Source organism: Caloenas nicobarica, chromosome Z (assembly GCF_036013445.1).
Source record: "Caloenas nicobarica isolate bCalNic1 chromosome Z, bCalNic1.hap1, whole genome shotgun sequence".
Taxonomy (NCBI): Eukaryota; Metazoa; Chordata; class Aves; order Columbiformes; family Columbidae; genus Caloenas; species Caloenas nicobarica.
Window position 1 is genome coordinate 98,394,073 of NC_088284.1, and position 16,521 is coordinate 98,410,593.

The 16,521-nt window shown below is 51.1% G+C and overlaps 1 protein-coding gene across 3 annotated transcripts in view; it reads left to right on the forward strand.

Moving 5' to 3' along the window:
• The window catches only part of PTPRF (protein tyrosine phosphatase receptor type F), a 382,739-nt gene that overhangs the window by 302,730 nt on the left and 63,488 nt on the right, over positions 1–16,521 (forward strand). For all 3 annotated transcript variants that reach the window (XM_065657671.1, XM_065657672.1, XM_065657673.1), the window contains exons 8-12: positions 4,873–5,142; positions 7,935–8,516; positions 9,061–9,194; positions 10,222–10,366; positions 14,801–15,106. In XM_065657671.1, the coding sequence (XP_065513743.1) occupies positions 4,873–5,142; positions 7,935–8,516; positions 9,061–9,194; positions 10,222–10,366; positions 14,801–15,106 (1,437 nt within the window). The remainder of the gene's footprint in view (positions 1–4,872; positions 5,143–7,934; positions 8,517–9,060; positions 9,195–10,221; positions 10,367–14,800; positions 15,107–16,521) is intronic.

Here is a 16,521-nt window from a genome sequence, read left to right on the forward strand (position 1 = left end):
TCCAGCAAATGCCTTTCCATTTGAAGTCCTTCCTTAAAATGATAGCACTAGGGAAAGATGAAAGGTGTCTACAGATGAGTAAACCACGCAGACTGATGATCATGTTTGAGGATATCTCCTAAATTCACTCCTTCCCAGCTCTGAGGAGGTGGTTCCTGAGGGAGGTGGCAGTTTTGGGCAGGATTGCAGCGTGGTGGTGGCAAGAGCACATCCCTTGCACCAAGGGAAAAAAGTTGGACAGTGTCACCTTCTCACAGTTGTGCCCCCGCATCACTCTACTACTCACCCCAGTCGGTGGGTAGAGCAGAGCCCTCCGAACTTGCATGTGCTGTGCAGGAGCCAGGGAGGAGCACACGGGGCTCCGGATGGCTGCTCCTTCGTGCAGAAAAAGAGCAAAGGGGAGAGAGTGTCAGGACAGTGGTGCAGGACCAGAGCAGCTGGGATTGCCCAAGAGAGGAGCGGAGAAGTGTGCAGAGCAAGGGCACAGCTCTCCGTCGCCATGGGGCGGCACCCGTGATGGGTCTCAGGAGGGAGAGGATGGAGTTTCAATGCCTGCTGGGCACCGGGGGAAGGAAGCTCAGCATCTCTGCAAGCTGGAGGGAGGGGCGTTAGCATTGTCGTAGGCCCAGCTGTGCTGTGGCCAAGACAGCCAGCAAGGGAAGCAGTTTTCGTTTCCCTGTCCCTAGCAGTAGCACTCGGTTTTGGAAGCACGGACAGTCATCCTGGCACCGCTGTGTTTCCAGCAGAGCCCTGCCGTGTGCCAGCAGTGTCTCTGCATGCGAGAGAGGAGCTAACAGCGCCGGCTCCTGAGCACTGGTGGCCTGGGCTCAGAGCCCACAGCTCTTGCAGACAGCAGCAGGAATGGGAGGTTTCTGGTTCTTCAAGAGGTAATGTCACCCTCAGAGGGAACCTGAGACGTTAGGAAACAGCCACTCCCGTGGTGAAAGGAGCCGGCCAATCGATTCATGCTCTTTGCTCTCAAGGCAAGGAATGTGCATGTTAATGCATGCTGAATTATTAACATTTCTCAGTCTCAGCCTTTGTGACTCTCATGTTGCCTGCTCCCCTCCTTCCTCCCCGTGGTCCCCCTAGTGACTGGGGAGCTGGTCTCCACGCTGTCCTTTCTCCCTGTCCTGTGGGATCCAGGGCACAGGCTCAGGTTGCACTGCAGTGCTCCTTGCTCTGGGGTTTCACTTCACTTCCCAGGGAACACTCTCTACAGGGAGGTGTGCTGAATAGTGGAGCAGCACAGAGCCCTTACGATGCCTGTTCTTGGGATGAATGACAATGAATCTCATATTTGACAGTCTGCTGGTTTAACTAAACCTCTGAATTATACTATTGTCCATTGAAATCATTTTAATACTCACAGCAATTTTCCCTGTGCTGTTCTTGCAAAACCTCCAAACCACCTTCTCTGATCTTTATCCAAAAAGAAGATTAAAAAAAATATTGCAAATTATTGTCAAGAAAATTGTAATAAAAAGGGAAATTTCATTGCTGCTATAAATGAAGAACAACAAAATTTTCTGGAGCACTTTAGGTAGCATCATGGGCTGTGCTAGCCCATGTGATTTGACTTGTAAATTGGACAGAAATTCTAAGAATGCTGCTTTTTGAGGAGTTATACTGATTTAAATTATTACCAGACTCTTACGCTAGAAAAGCAAGCGACTTAAATCGCTGGCTTGAGCCTGAGGAATGTGTTGATGGTGCTCTGCAAGCTGCTGTGAGAGCTCTGCCAGCTCTCACTAATGCTAACTGACAGCATCTCCCCTTCTCCCTCTGTACTGACTGGGACGAGAAGCTGCCAATTATCCCCCGAGAGGATGGGAGGCTGATGGAGCCTGTCCCTTCCTTTGCACGCGCTCCTGCCAGAGTATGGTCCAGGCCAGATCTCTCACCAAAGGCATTGCCCTGACCCCCTCCCGCCTCCCGAGTTGAGAGCTGACCCCTACACGTGGCATCCATTTTTAGCAGCTGTGCTGCCTTGGGCACCGCTGCTCTCCAGCACGGAGCACCGAGCCCATCTCAGCAGCTGTACCGGTGCGCTAGTGAGGGGAGGCCGGCTCAGCCGTTCTGGGTCGCAAAAATACACTGCAGAGGCCCGTTTAACCGTTCACCTGTTGCCAGGCTTGAGAGCCGAGGCCCCACACAGGTTCCTGGCATGCCGTAGGTTGCAGTGTGCAGCAGGCATGGCCCGTCTTAAGGCTGGCGATGCTGCAGCCTGCCCGCTCTCTGGTTTGATCTGCAGGAGAGCTTTCCTTGCCATTCATCCCTTCTTGAGGCACACGAACACATCAGTCATCTCTGCTGCTCTCCTGCGGGTTGGACGGGGGAGAGATGCTTCTGAAGGGGCTCAGTCCTTCCCTTCACCCTGCAGAGCTCTGCTGAGAGAACCCCCAGCCCCTGTGAAGTGCATCTCCCCTGTGCTGTCTGCAGGGCGGCGGGGACGGTCGGCTGCTGGCTTCCCCGGGAGAGACGGCTGCAGCACCCACAGGCGCTGCCTCTGCGGGACGCATCAAGGGAGACACGGCGCTGATGGGGCTCAGCACAGCCCCAGGAGCACCCTGAAAGCAGAGCTTGACGTGGGGGCACAGCGCAGGTGCAGGGGAGTCTGCAGCGGGCTGCACTGCCTCTGGTCTCACAGGGCTGGGAGTCAAAATCTGTTTGTGCATGCTGGGCTCTGATCTTCCTGCATGGCCTCTTGTCCTCCAGTCTCCTGTCTTCCCAAGTCCCTGTACGTGGGTTGCTGTGCGTCTTACCTCTCCCTGTCCTGCCCTTACACCGCTGTCTTTCTGACTGTGTAGTAGGCTCCGGTGCCTGCCAGCCTGTTTGCCTGGTGCATGTGTGTGAGTGCTCTGTATACACCTGTGGCTTTATCCTCGAAGTTTGCTTTTTTTTATTTTAATACAGTGTGGGTGGGTGGGCTTGGTCCTTGGATGAGGATGAATTTTGAACAGCTTCTACCCGAAATAATTCAATGCCATGTTCATTCGAAAATTAAACCTGACTCTTAATGAACGGTGCTGGGATGCTTTGGTTGGAAATACACACCATCATGTTAAACCATTGCCATGTCCATCAGGTTAACTCCGTATTCTCATGACTGCATAGCACTTGAGTACACTTTCAGTTCTGTCTCATTTGGGGAGCACTGCCCCATCAGTCAGGTAACGCCTCACTGGCGATGGCTCATGTAGCTATTGATTTGAGATTTAATAATTGATTAAAAGAAACAACCAGCAAGATGCTGGATTTAGACATTCAAAAAAAAAAAAAAGCAGAGCAAGTTATCCTTCCCCTGACTGGTAAGGAGCTAATGAGCCCTGTTTTGTCACCGAGACGATGTGTAGTACACACACGATGTTGACAGTATTGTCTAATTTATCACGAAGTCTTAGCTCTGTTGTACATGCTAGTGTGGGGGCTTCCGTGTTCAGTCTATTTCTGCAAGCCTGTTGGTTTGGGGATGAATCATCAAAGAGAGCGCTAGTGAAATTTGATTTGGGGAGAGTCAGCTTGGCAAGCAGAGCTGACACCTCTGCAGCTCGCCGGGCTGTCAGCAGCTTTACCGTCTGCCGGAGATGCTGTGGTGGCAGGAGCCGTGCCAGCAGAGCCGTGTCCCTGCGGACCCCCGGCTCCTGTGGGGCTGGTCATGCCTGCGGCGCGTTGTGAGCTGGCACTGCGCGGGCTTCTGCCCCGTTTCCAGCTGCCCCAGCTGCTGGGTGCTCCACCAGCCCCATGCACTGATGGAGGAACATCCCTGGCAGGGAGAGGCTCCTCAGAAGCCAGTCAATCGTCAGCCCCGCTGAGGCTCCGGGGCTGCCTCTCTGGTGGAGGAAGCTAGAGGAGAGCAGGGCTGCTGGGCGAGACACATTCGAGCAGTTTCCCTTTTTAACTACAGACTAAAATGAGCTTGCCCAGAGGAGACAAAGATTTACCGAGCACAGTTGTTTCCCTACCCTTGCTTAAATAGGCCCATAACACTAACCCTGAAGAAGGGGCCTCATTTCTCAGTGTCATTTTCCTGACGGGAATGCATATGGCAGGCAGCTTTAGAGCTTTATTGTAGCTGAGAGTTGCTTACAAATAAGTCTTGAATGAAATACCCAGCAAGGGATTGATATGAAGAGAAGCTGTGCAATGAAATAAGGAGGAATACATCTCCCAAAGTGCTGCCACAAAGGTGGGGAGGGTTCTGCCAGCCCAGCTCTCTTCTGTCAAAATGGATATGATCTCACATCTGTCAGGATTAGTTCTCTCCTGCCCAGCAAGGTGATCTGTTCAGGCCCTGACAATGTCATGCAGCTCTGGTGACTATTTTTTCTGAGCCAAGGTAGAACCTGAATTACATTTTGAAAGGAATTATATTTTATTTAGCAGCACACGTGTGCTAATTCAGAAAGAAACCTTTCTGCTGCTCCTGCCCAAACCCTGAGAGGTTTAGGGGACGAGTTACTTTACTCTAGAGCTAATAAATTGAGCAGGTAATTCTGTTTTGCAGACCTTCAGTGGGCTCTGCACAGAGAGAGTGTGTGACTGGCATTTGTGCATACTCTCTAATTAAAGGGATGTAATTTAAATGGAGGAATGTTTCATGTTAGTAATATGATTTCAAAAGGCTATGTTTGGAGGGAATGGATTGAGCCATCCCTTAATGAGTTCTTCTAATAAGATGCCAGTGGCTAAGGAAGGAGAGCAAAGTATGTACAATTTGGCAAAGCTCTGAACAGCTCTTGCACTTCATTTTATCTGTCCCGAGGGATAGACAGGCAAAAGTGTTGAACCCCCACTCATGTACCCCTGCAATGCAACGGAGTGCTCTCTGCTGGTTCTGTGACCCTACTAGCTGTCTCCTCCTTGTTTCAGTGCGGCGTGTTGCTCCTCGATTCTCTATCCCTCCGAGCAACCACGAGGTGATGCCTGGGGGGAGCGTGAACCTCACATGCGTGGCAGTAGGTGCTCCGATGCCCTACGTGAAGTGGATGGCTGGTGTGGAGGAACTGACCAAAGAGGATGAGATGCCTGTCGGTAGGAATGTCCTGGAGCTAAATAACATCGTCCAGTCTGCCAACTACACCTGTGTGGCCATCTCCTCGCTCGGCATGATCGAAGCCACAGCCCAGATCACTGTCAAAGGTAAGGAATTACTGCTCACAGTGCTCCTACTTGGGTTTCAATGTTGTAGCCATTTGCCAAAGAGTTTTTGGGTGCAACTAAGTGACTGCAGTCTCCTGTGACATTTCCACCTTGTGAGGGAGGTTCCCAAACTCACACCTTCGTTTTTTTTCCTGCTGACAGTATAGTATTTGCTTAGGAGGTCACTTTGTCTCTCCCTGCATGTGGCATGATGGGAGACAGGCTTGTGTCAGGCCAGGTCACTGTTACGCCACGAGGGAGCCTCACTGATTCTGTGCTTATCCCAGCAATTTCTGGCTTGTTCCATGCACCAGCAGGACCAGCTCAGCACAGCGGCAGCCACGGGCTGTCCTGAGGCAGGGGTCTGCATATGTCTGCACTCAGAGAGCTGTTTGCACAGAGGTGTCCTCCTGCAGTAAGGGCAGGATGAGAGAATGTTGATCCCAGCGATGTGAAGTGTCCGTGGGCCTCGCCAGAATGAGCATCCTCCTTCCCCTGCAGGGAGGAGCTCTACATGTTCATTTTTAAATTGTTGCATATTCCTCTGTCAATTTTCTTTTTCCCTTACTGCTCTGCCTCTTGCTCTTTCTCTTCCTTTTTGTTGCTGTCCTTGAGGCATGCTTCCTGCTGCTGTTTTCACAGGTAGCTTTGCCCCAAGGATGATGTTGTTGCTGATTGCTGAGCACTGAGTACAGGACAGCCCACCCAGGCCGCTCCCTCGCAGGAGGCTGAAGCATGTGTCCTGCCTTTTCCATCTGGGGCCAAGCAGGTCCACACTGTCCTTTTCCTCCTCTCCCCGCAGGTGGTTTGTAGCTCAGATTTCCACAGATGTGTCATCTTTTGAGTCTGTCTGTTCTTGCAGGCCCCCTCCTACACTATGGCCACCTTTAGCACTGAGTCTCTGCTTGAACAAATCACAGAATTGAGTGTTAGCCCTCTATGACCTACAGATTAACAGCAAATTCTCTTTTCCCTGGTGCTAGTTGGAAGATGCTTTTAACCTCAGCCGCACACCACTCCCTTTACTCCCAGCGCCTGCTAATCAGTACCTTTTCCAGCCTCCGTTTTCTTACAGAGCGCAGGTGTTGCCTTGATTATAGTACATGCCCAAGAGTGTACGGAAGAAAGGGGGAACGATGGAGAGGTGGTTTGGACATGGAGGGAGGAGGTGGGAACTCCACCGTTGCACTGATGTTCCCAGTCATTACCTCTTTGTGCTGGGACGACTCTGCCTTGCTCCCTCTTTGACCAAGTGATGCTGCCACCCCAGGACAGGGAGCGATCTGCTCAGCTCCTTTAGCCTTTTGCTTTCCTCCTTGTTCCTCTATCTTTTCTGCACCTTCACTACAGATATTCTACTGCCTCTGTCCCTGTCTCCTTCACCCACTGTTGCTTCTCCTGTGCTTGCTGGAAAGTACCATTTGCAGGGCAGACAGGAGAAGCAAGATGACACAAAGCCGATTGCAGTAAGGGCATCGAAGGTGCCAGATCTGCCCCTTGCTCACATGCAGGCTGCACACCCAAGAATTAGCAAGAGTCAAGCTTGCAGCTCTCCAAAGGAAAGGTGGATGAGTGTCATCTGCCCTTGAAAGCATGAGGCTGCTGATTTCTTGGATGCTCTAGGAAATGTGTTGCTTCAGGCTGTAATATTGGGCAGGATGTGTTTGCTCATCCTGAGTCTTCTATGGGCAGTGATGTGGCATCTGGTTGTGGGCTGCACACCCTTCCCTCTCATGCCAGTTTGGTCCTCACCAATTTTTCGAGTGTTCATGTTGCATTAGCACTGGAAAAGTCATCTTCCCTGGCATTTGGAGCAGGTGTGCTCCTGTGCTAAAGAGCCTGCCCTCCTCAGCTGAACCATGTGGAAACTGGAAACCTGATGGCTCTGCCAAAGAATGAAGTACTTGAGGATCTTAATTTGAGCTGAGCATTTTTTCTAGTTACTCGTCAAGCACAGCTGCATTACAGTCACTAATGACTTTAACTAGGGTGGTTCGTAGGAGGCTTAAACTTACTGTAGACTTTAATTCAGTCATTGTCTTAAAGTATTTGTGTACTCTGCAAATCTCTCTCACACACACTCATTCTCTTTCTTTGTTTTTTTTGGTAAAATGGCAAATTCTGGAAATGTTTGCTTGCAGTAGTTGCATTCTCATTAACACTTCAGTGATGTCAGTGTCACAGAGTTCTTGTGTAACGGTTTATTGTCTGGTTGCAGTTTGACACTCCACCCAGTGAAATAGTGGATGTGAAAGTTGGTAATTTCTCTGGCTGTATCCCTCCTGCATGCACTGTAACACAAGGCATTTCCCCCCATCACCCCATCTAACAGCACTGTCCATGAACTCCCTATGGCCTAGGATGCCATCTCTGCGGAAGCAGGCGCATAGTTCCAGGTGACTTGTGGTGCTCTGCTTTACTGTATCCCCTTGTAAATCAGCTGTACACCTGGCTTCTTGGGGCCAGCCCAGCAAGCACCTTCCCACTGCCAGCTGAAACCCCATGACAGAAACATTCCTGCATCCCTGTTGAATTACCTTTATTTAGCCTGCTGCTGGTAAGTGCGTCAAGCACGTCTAATAACATGATTGCTCTGTTTATCCTTCCATTAAGAACCACTTCAAGCAATATATGGTAATATAAAAATGCATGTTCTAGAGTATGAAATGATTTCTGCCTTTTAAAGGAGAATGTTAATGAGAGGTGGCAGCTCCATTTTTATCCCCATGCACATTGAAGGGTTTGAGCTGACTGAGTTATTTAAATCACGCCTCTCTGCCTTCCAATTGCAGCACTGCCAAAACCTCCAACGGAGCCATTAGTGACTGAAACGACAGCTACCAGCGTGACCCTCACCTGGGATTCAGGCAACTCTGACCCCATTTCATATTACGTCATCCAATACAAGCCCAAATCCTTGGAGGGTCAGTTCCAGGAGGTGGATGGTGTGGCAACAACCCGCTATAGCATAGGTGGGCTCAGCCCCTTCTCAGAGTATGAGTTCCGGGTCATCGCAGTCAATAACATTGGCAGGGGTCCCCCCAGTGAGCTGGTCGAGGCCCGGACAGGAGAACAAGCTCCTTCAAGTCCACCCCTCAAAGTCCAGGCACGGATGCTGAGCGCCAGCACCATGCTGGTCCAGTGGGAGCAGCCAGAGGAGCCAAATGGACAGATCAGAGGGTACCGCGTTTACTATACCACTGACCCACATCTGCCCTTGAGCATGTGGCAGAAACACAACACGGACGACAGCCACCTCACCACCGTGGGGAGCCTCATCACAGGGACCACATACAGCATCCGCGTCCTGGCCTTTACTTCGGTGGGCGACGGGCCTCCCTCGGACATCATCCAGGTCAAAACGCAGCAAGGGGGTACGTATGGAGTGAGGTGCCGCAGCTCCGTGTCCCAGCAGTGTGCAGCTCAGCTGTGTGTCTGGTTTGTGTCAGGCATTGCAACTGCACTTGGTGCTCAAATGGTTGCATGTCAGAGTGGCATCCCCACCCCACAGCCATCAGATTTAAGCTGGGGATTTGGTATCGATCTCTGTACAAGTAACACAGCCCACAGTTTTGTCTGGGACACAATGGCTAAAAATGTGACACGAGGTCCTAGGCGTGAACCTGTGCCACTGGGCTGGGCCCTCCCGGGGTGTGAGTGCATGTGTGGAAGGAAGGAGCTGGGATGCAGTCAGGGGCTGGAAGTGAGTACAATTCCCATAGTCACCTGCCTGGGTCCCAGAGGTGCTTCCTTGTTGTGTGGGTTGTTCCAAGAGCACTGTACAGGGGAGAGGGAAGAAGGGAGGGTCCAGAAAGAATGAAGAGCGATCCTCACAAGCTGAAACACAGACTCCACGGAGCCACACAGCTTCTTTCCCTGCATGTGCCTCCTGGCACTAACCATGTGTTTGGTCCCCAGTTCCTGCCCAGCCAGCTGACTTCCAGGCAGAAGCAGAGTCTGATACCCGCATCCTGCTGACGTGGCTGCCCGCCTCTCAGGAGCGCATTACCAAATACGAGCTGCTGTACTGGGAAGGGGAGGATGGCGCACAGGTGAGGATCCTGCATCAGCAGCACTTGAGAATGAACATAACAATCCAACAGCTTGGGAAGGGCGTCTGTGTGAGCTGGGGTGGCAATGGGACTGTTTCTTCTCCATGTTTTCTCTGTCTCATGGTTGTGTGATAGGAGTATGGCAATCTCTGTCTGGCTTCTGTGTAAGAGACCTCAGCAGTGCTTGTTGATGCCCAGCAAAGTAGGTATTGACTGGTTTGGGACTGCAAAGACTCCAGAATACCATGACACCATCTCTGAGGCATCCTTACTGCTAGTGCCTTTAAACAGTTGTGCAGGCCAGTCTGGCTTCCAGGTGGGTCTGAAATGACCTCCAAAATGCATCTGCAGCTCCAGGACTGGTTACACTTAAGGAGCAGATTGAGGGTGGCCTAGAGAGAGCCCTTCCACATTTACTGTCAGGTCTCTAAAAGAAGTCCAGCTCTAAATATGTCAAAAGTAGCACTGGCTGCAGGGCAGCACAGTGAGGACTGTGCCATGGCAGCATCACAGTGTCCTCTGGTCCTCTCTGCTCCTGTGTTTATAGTGGCATGAGAGCTGCCAGAAATAAGTGCCCTCCAGGTGAAGTGACAGCAAAACCAAGTCCTTTACCAGCACTCCTTAGGTGCATTAGAGATGCTGACTACTCCAGGACAAGAGCTTTACTCTGTTTCACGGGTAGATGCTGTCTCTTGGTAGGAAGCAAACTCAGGTGTCCCATGCCCCTCGTCTGAGCTGTTTAGCTTCCCACAAAGCCGTCAGACAGTGAGTGCAGTCAGGGCACCAGGCACTGTAGCCTGGATTTCAGAGAGGTCTGCTTCCCTGCACAGTCCTTGTGTTTCACCCAGGGAACTCCATGCTTTGGTGTCCTGCAGGACTGCAGCAGGTTTGGCAGCGTGGCTGTGACTTTCTGTGGGGCCAGAATGTGTGATGGGGCTGCCTATTCCCTTGGCATTGGGAGCTCAGCACCAGCTTTTCTCTATTTTCCAACTATACCAAATAATCTGTGTTTCCCTTTATTTCACAGCAAAAGGTGGAGTTTGACCCAACCTCCTCGTATGCTGTGGAAGGTCTCAAACCAGACACACTGTATAAGTTCCGTCTGGGTGCCCGCTCAGAGCTGGGCGTAGGAGTCTACACCCCCACGATCGAAGCCAGAACTGCCCAATCCAGTAAGTGTCTGATGCTCTGCAGTGATGAAGACAAAGCAAAAGCAGTCCGGTTTCCGCCACCTTGGCACGGAGTAGCTCGGTGCCTCTGCCCTTTGGGTGTGCAGGGATGCTGGCATGCAGTTTGCTAAAGGGTGTGATGGGGGAAGTCAACTGGGGTTTTGGATCAGGGCTCTTTGGCAGAGGGGGTGCACCCAAGTGGTAAGTTCTTCCTTCGTGTCCCTTTGATCATGCTATCTTTCCCTAAGGGTAGATTCATAAAAACTGATGGGGGAGTGAAACAGGCTGGGAAGTTGCTTTGGAGAGATTGATTTGAGTGGGTTTGTGCATCTCTATGAATTCACTCCCATGCAGACAAGCTGTCTGGACAGGCAGCATATGGGTGTTTGGCTCTAATTGTGACTGTCTCCAAACCATTGGATTTTCACCCCTTCACTCCCTATTCCAGCTGCCTTGCTTCCACAGGAGTCCACCCCTGGTCCATACACTTGACTGCAAGGTGAGGCATCCTTTGAAGCCAGATGTGCCAGTGGCTGTCAGGCAGCTGGAGGAGTCAGTTTGGAAAGCAGCTGTTTGCCTGGGTCGTGTGAGCAAGTGCTGCTTCTGGGACTGCAGCACTAGGGGAAACCAGAACAAGTTGCAGCCGAGTTAATAGAGAGGCTGGGTAATGAGGTGACCCAGGCAATATCACTTTCATCCTCGCTCTGCTCCGTGTGATCACAGAGCAGGAGTTCGCATTGCTCTGATTGGCCGCTCAAAGTGCTGCGCATAAGCAGATTAGGGCTATCAAAGGGTCCTGCGATAAGCTCGTTTTCACTAACGATTTTTGGGCTTGCCATTATGCAAAGAGCATTAAAAGGGGGGAAAAAAGACATTTCTGTTAGCACCGTCTGTCTGGGATTTACTAGCTCTGTGGGGTGAGCAGTTGGCAAAGGCAGCCAGCCTTCCCTGCAGGGAGGGCACCAGCATGCACAGCAGCCGAGAGCAGAGATGGCCATTAGAAAGGGAGCACAGGCAGGGAAGAGCAGCTCTGCTCACTATTGGAACGACCTTCTCTTTGACAAAAACTCAGCTTCATTAACATATCAGTCACAGGGATTCCTCTACCTCATTAAGTGAGGTGGCTTAGTGCTGAACAATAGACAGGTATGAAAATGGAGAGAGGTTCAGATCATAAATATTTGAACACTGAGAACAAATTCTGAGTGTGGGGATTTGTATACCTATTTCAGATGGTTTTTGTATTGATAGGCAAAGGTTCAAGCAACTTTCCTGCCACTTAAATTAATTCCATCAGTGAATGCTCTTATCCTTGAACACACTTTATCAGAGACAGCTCCATGCATAAATTAGTCCTTCAGAGTCTCACAACAGTCCAAGTAAAAGAAACCTTTGCATTGTGGACTCCTCAAGGCAGGCGTCTTCCTATGACCTGCTCCACATGCCATCTGCTCACAGAGGGTCTCATACCATTCTGTTTTTCAGAATAGGCTGGAGAAGGACATCTGTATTGCTGCTACTGGGCTTTTCTTGTAGTGTTGCTGCTCAGGTGTGGTAGGGATGCTTGTCCAGCAAAGCCAGAGGGATGCAGTGCCCCTTTGTACCCTTGCAGCAGCACAGCTTGGACCCCATCTCATGAGAAGACAGCTGCTTTCTGGGCTGTCTTTCCTGCTAAGCTGCTTGCTTAGTTGCTGAGCACCCTGCAAAAAGTATGAGCAATGCTGCTTTGAGGGCCTGAGGAGCACGGGGGAGTTTTCCAGAACTCTGCAGTGCCTCAGGCAAGCAGTGTGATGCAGGAGAGGAACATCAGCTCTGTGCCCATCAGACCTCAGCGTTAAAATACTGTTCTCGCTTGAAATATGAAAGCAAGTCTTAAGGCTGCCTTTTCCCTAGCTTAAGGAGTAGGTGCGCTGAATGGGTGCACAAGGCTGCTCTGGGTGGGTGGGGGAGGCCGGTGTGAGTAGCCTAGAGGCAGCAGAGGTTTGCACAGTGTGTGTGTGGGTACGTCCATGTGTGGGAGTGTATGCTGGCCTCCCAGTCTGCTCTTTGCTGGCTGCAGGAGAGACACTTCTACTCCTTGTGCATTTTAAGTTGATCCTGCTCATGTTATCAAGCTTTATTTTGCCCTCTTTAATTGTTAATCTTAGTTTTTGCCTTGTACATCATATGTGTGACTCTTACCCAGTCAACAGCCAAAGTCTGACCTGTCCACACTGCCAGCCAAAACTGCCTCTGGAGAAGGAGCTTGCTGCGGCATCCCAAGGGATGCTGTGGAGGCCCAGAGTCAGAGCAATTCTCTTCTGTGAAGGGCCTGTCTACAGACAGTGCCAAAAGAAGGGCTTGCCCAACTCCTATGTCTCAGCTCTCCCCACTGAGGGATGCCACCAGGCACTGTGTCTCCCTTATGCCTTCCTTGAATTCACTTCTGGTGTTGCTTTGGCGCTATATCTTCCTACTGTCTTCTCTGCCACTTCGCTGCTGATTAACCAAAAGAGTGTGAGAATTCATTTTCTACCCCTGCTGCCTCCTGGTATATCAGATGACAGGGCTGATCCCACTCTGCCTCCCTCACATGAGCAAATGTTTGCTTCCAGGTATTGCTTTGACTTCTCTTTCTTCCAGTGTAGCTCCCGTAGCAGCAGCCTGACTCTGCTCAGGCATCATCTCATCCAGCGCTATCACTGCTTACTCTCCGTCTTTCCTCTCTCCACACACTCCAGCCCGGGCATCAGGGCAGTAAGTGTTACGTGCAGCCTGTGACTGCCTCTGTAAGCCAGTGGGCCGTGTTCCCGGCAAGCAGAGGTCACCAGTGGGGTTGGGAGGTCTTGCTGTCCCCAGCTTTACCAAATCTTCTCCCACTGCCAACCTGTGCCCAGCAAAGCCAAGACACAATTGTTGGGTGCTTTAATTATCTGAGGTCCTTGCTGCTATCTGGCGTAACATAGGTTGTATTTGTTTTTGCGCAGATGGTGACCTGGCAGGCTTGTCCCTGTGTCCTGGGAGGGCTGGCTCTGGTGCATCCATGGCTTCAAAGACTGCAGCATGGGGAAGGGCATCAGCCTTTTTTCAGGCGTTTCTGGGTGCAGTGAAGAATGGAAGCAGCCTTTCACCTGCCATGGCAAAGCAAGTTACCTTGTACTCCATTATTGCCTGGCCAGACAGCTTCCTAGCCCTAGAGCAACTGTGTGCACTTGTTTTCATGGTGGTGCCCTGCCCTCTCTGCTTAGGGCTCTTGCCTTCTGTGCAAGCACCCAGGGATACACCCATCTCCCTTGTGCCTTCCCTGACCAGGTGCGCTCCCTTCTCTCTCCAGGCTTCCACCCTTGCCTTCTGTGCCAGCACGCTGTCTGCAGCATTGCTGGGCAGTGAGGCCAAATGAGAGGGGGCTGCTGCTGCTGCAAGAGGGCTCCCATGGCGTACAGGCCCTGTTGCAACAGGACAGCAGTTCTGCAAGGCTGGAGAAGGGAATGAACCAGGCAGGTGTCCTAGACATGATCTGCTTTGTCCAGGTCATCTCTGCTTTCCTGATCCCTCTCTTCCCCCCACAGATTGGTTTCACTGCTCTTCCCCAGCAGTGCTGTATGGAGGGGGCTGCTTCTCATCCCATTTAGAACTGTCTGCTGCCCAGATCCCATTGTTGAGGCTTAGAAGTTAACATAAAATGCAGGTGGTTTTTTGCCTTGGGGGAGAACAAGACTTACCTATCTTTGCCTGTACAGCTGCATAGGCCAGGAAGCTCCTGGGGCAGGTAACCAGTTTGGCAGGCAGGAAACAATCAGTCCCAGATACTGGGCACACACGCAAAGCAGCACAACCATGTTATCTCCTGTTACCACATGGTGCTGGCTCCCACCTGGGTCAGGGTGCTGCTCACAGCTGATGGTTGTGATTTCAAACCCTGGCTGGACACACTCCAGCCAACCTCAGTCACCTGCTTTCTCTACCCTCTTTTGTTTCCTCCACTTGTCTAGGAACGGGTTTTTGCAAGCCTTCATACAATCTGGTGTGTGAGCTTCCCCTTCTGCCACTCTTGCCTTCTGTAGCTTCCTACTTCTTCTGGTTTCCATCTGCTTCAGATCTTCACTGAAAGCATCTTTCTTCTCCTTATCAGTCTGTCTCTCTCACTCCCCCTTTCCCTTATTGCCATTTGTTGTGTTTGGTAAAGTGAGCGTCCAGAACTGCTTTGTGAAAAGGTATTCTCTGATGCAGAACAGCACTTCTGTCTCTGTGCTGTTCATCAGCCTTTCAAATACAAATTGCCCCTAGTGCCATCTTTGATGATCTGCGAGGAAGGCAGGCAGTTGTCCAAGAGGCTACTGGCTGAATTTCCACGAACATGTTCAGTGCTCAGTTGGCTGGGTAAAAGTTCCCTGTGCATTTTGGTTTGTTCTTCCAGTCATTTCCCTTCATCTCCCCACTTCATTTATTTATCCCCAGCCCCCTCCGCCCCACCCCAAGAAGTCGAGTGTGTAAGCACCAGCTCCACTACCATCCGGGTAAGTTGGGTGCCACCGCCTGTCCAGAGCCGCAATGGGGTCATCACCCAGTACTCCATTGCATACCAGGCAGTGGAAGGAGATGACAACACCAAGCATGTGGTGGATGGCATTGGACGGGAGTACTCCAGCTGGGAGATCAAGGACCTGGAGAAATGGACCGAGTACAAGGTGTGGGTAAGGGCTCACACTGATGTGGGGCCAGGACCGGAGAGCATCCCCGTGCACGTGCGCACTGACGAGGATGGTAGGTGTTACTGAAAGCTCCTTCAGCTGCCACCTTGGGGTAACCAGGACTCTCCTAGCTGAGTTGGTGGAAAAGTGGGGAAAGGGAGTGGGGATGTTGGCCTGGCAGTGCTTTTCGAGCAGGACTGGAGACTGTGAGGAGCAATGCTGTGGTCAGCTGCTCCAGGGAGTGGGGAGTTGCTCTGCTGGCCCTTGCTCTGATATGATGGTTGCCTCCAGGCTGTGGGTCAGATATCCTGGTGTGGTCCCACGAGGGTCCTGTGTGTGTTAGCAGTGCCTCCTGCGCGCATGACAAGGCGTTGCACTGCTTTGCCATTTGGGGTTTCTAGTGTTTGGTGGTCGTGGTTTCTGTTTTACTGAAGGTAATTTGAATTCTCCCAGGCAAAGGCTTCTCTCACATTGTGAGATTAGGACTTAAAGTTTACTTGTTGACCTGAAATCCAGCAAACTAAAGAGGGGAAAAGAAATCCATTTGAAACCTGTAGATGTTGCAATAAAGCTGCTTCCTGCCCTGGCTTCCAGGCAAGCTACAGCTTATATAAATCTGCTCTTGCACTCAAGAGTCAGAATATCGCATGTACAGAACACTTTACTGGATACGACAGCTTTAAAGAGAAATTGCTTTGTATTAGCAGGGCTGTCAGTTATGTCATCATGACTTAAGCCATTTCCTTTGAAAGTGCCAGAGCTCAGGGTGACAGTAGGAGCTTCCATGGTTTCATGCTGACCCCAGAAGCTGCAGATTTAATGGGAGAAGAAAGAGATGCAGTGTCCAGGCAAAGAAGTGGTGATCTCTGCATTGCCCAGTCAGTGTGGCAAATTGAAACCAGACATGTTACGGTTTCCCTAAATGGGCTGCCACTGTCCCCCACGTCTCCGTGGCTTTGGAAGTGGCGTCTGGGAATGCTCACTGACTGCGTTCTTGGGCTGGCAAACACATCTGTGTGTGTCCTGCTGCCTGTATTGTTTGCTTCAGTTCTCATTCAGCAGAGTTGTAGCCCAGGGGAAGCTGCTACCCCAGAAATGTCGCAACAAGCTCTCTCAGTTAGTTTTCGGGCACTGTGGTTGGACATTCCAGCTCAGCTGTCAGGAGTGATTTCATATCCCTCTGACATGCTGATGCTCAGTAGATACCTGTGATGAAGGAAGGAGAAATGCTAAACTGTGATCTGAAAACAAATTGAACTTTCCCTGTTTGGGTCTCAGACACAGCACATACTTCCCATAATGGGGTAGGATAATGTTCCTCGAAACACTGTGGTCTGTTCACATTCACATCTTTTTGTGTCCTGCCAAGGCCTCCTGCCTCCTCTTGCCAGCAGAGCTTGACATGCAGCTTCTGTCTAGTTCTCAGGGAGGATCTTGTTTTTCGCTTGGACTCCCAACTGTGTGTGTGGGCAGGTGTCTTGCTAGGGC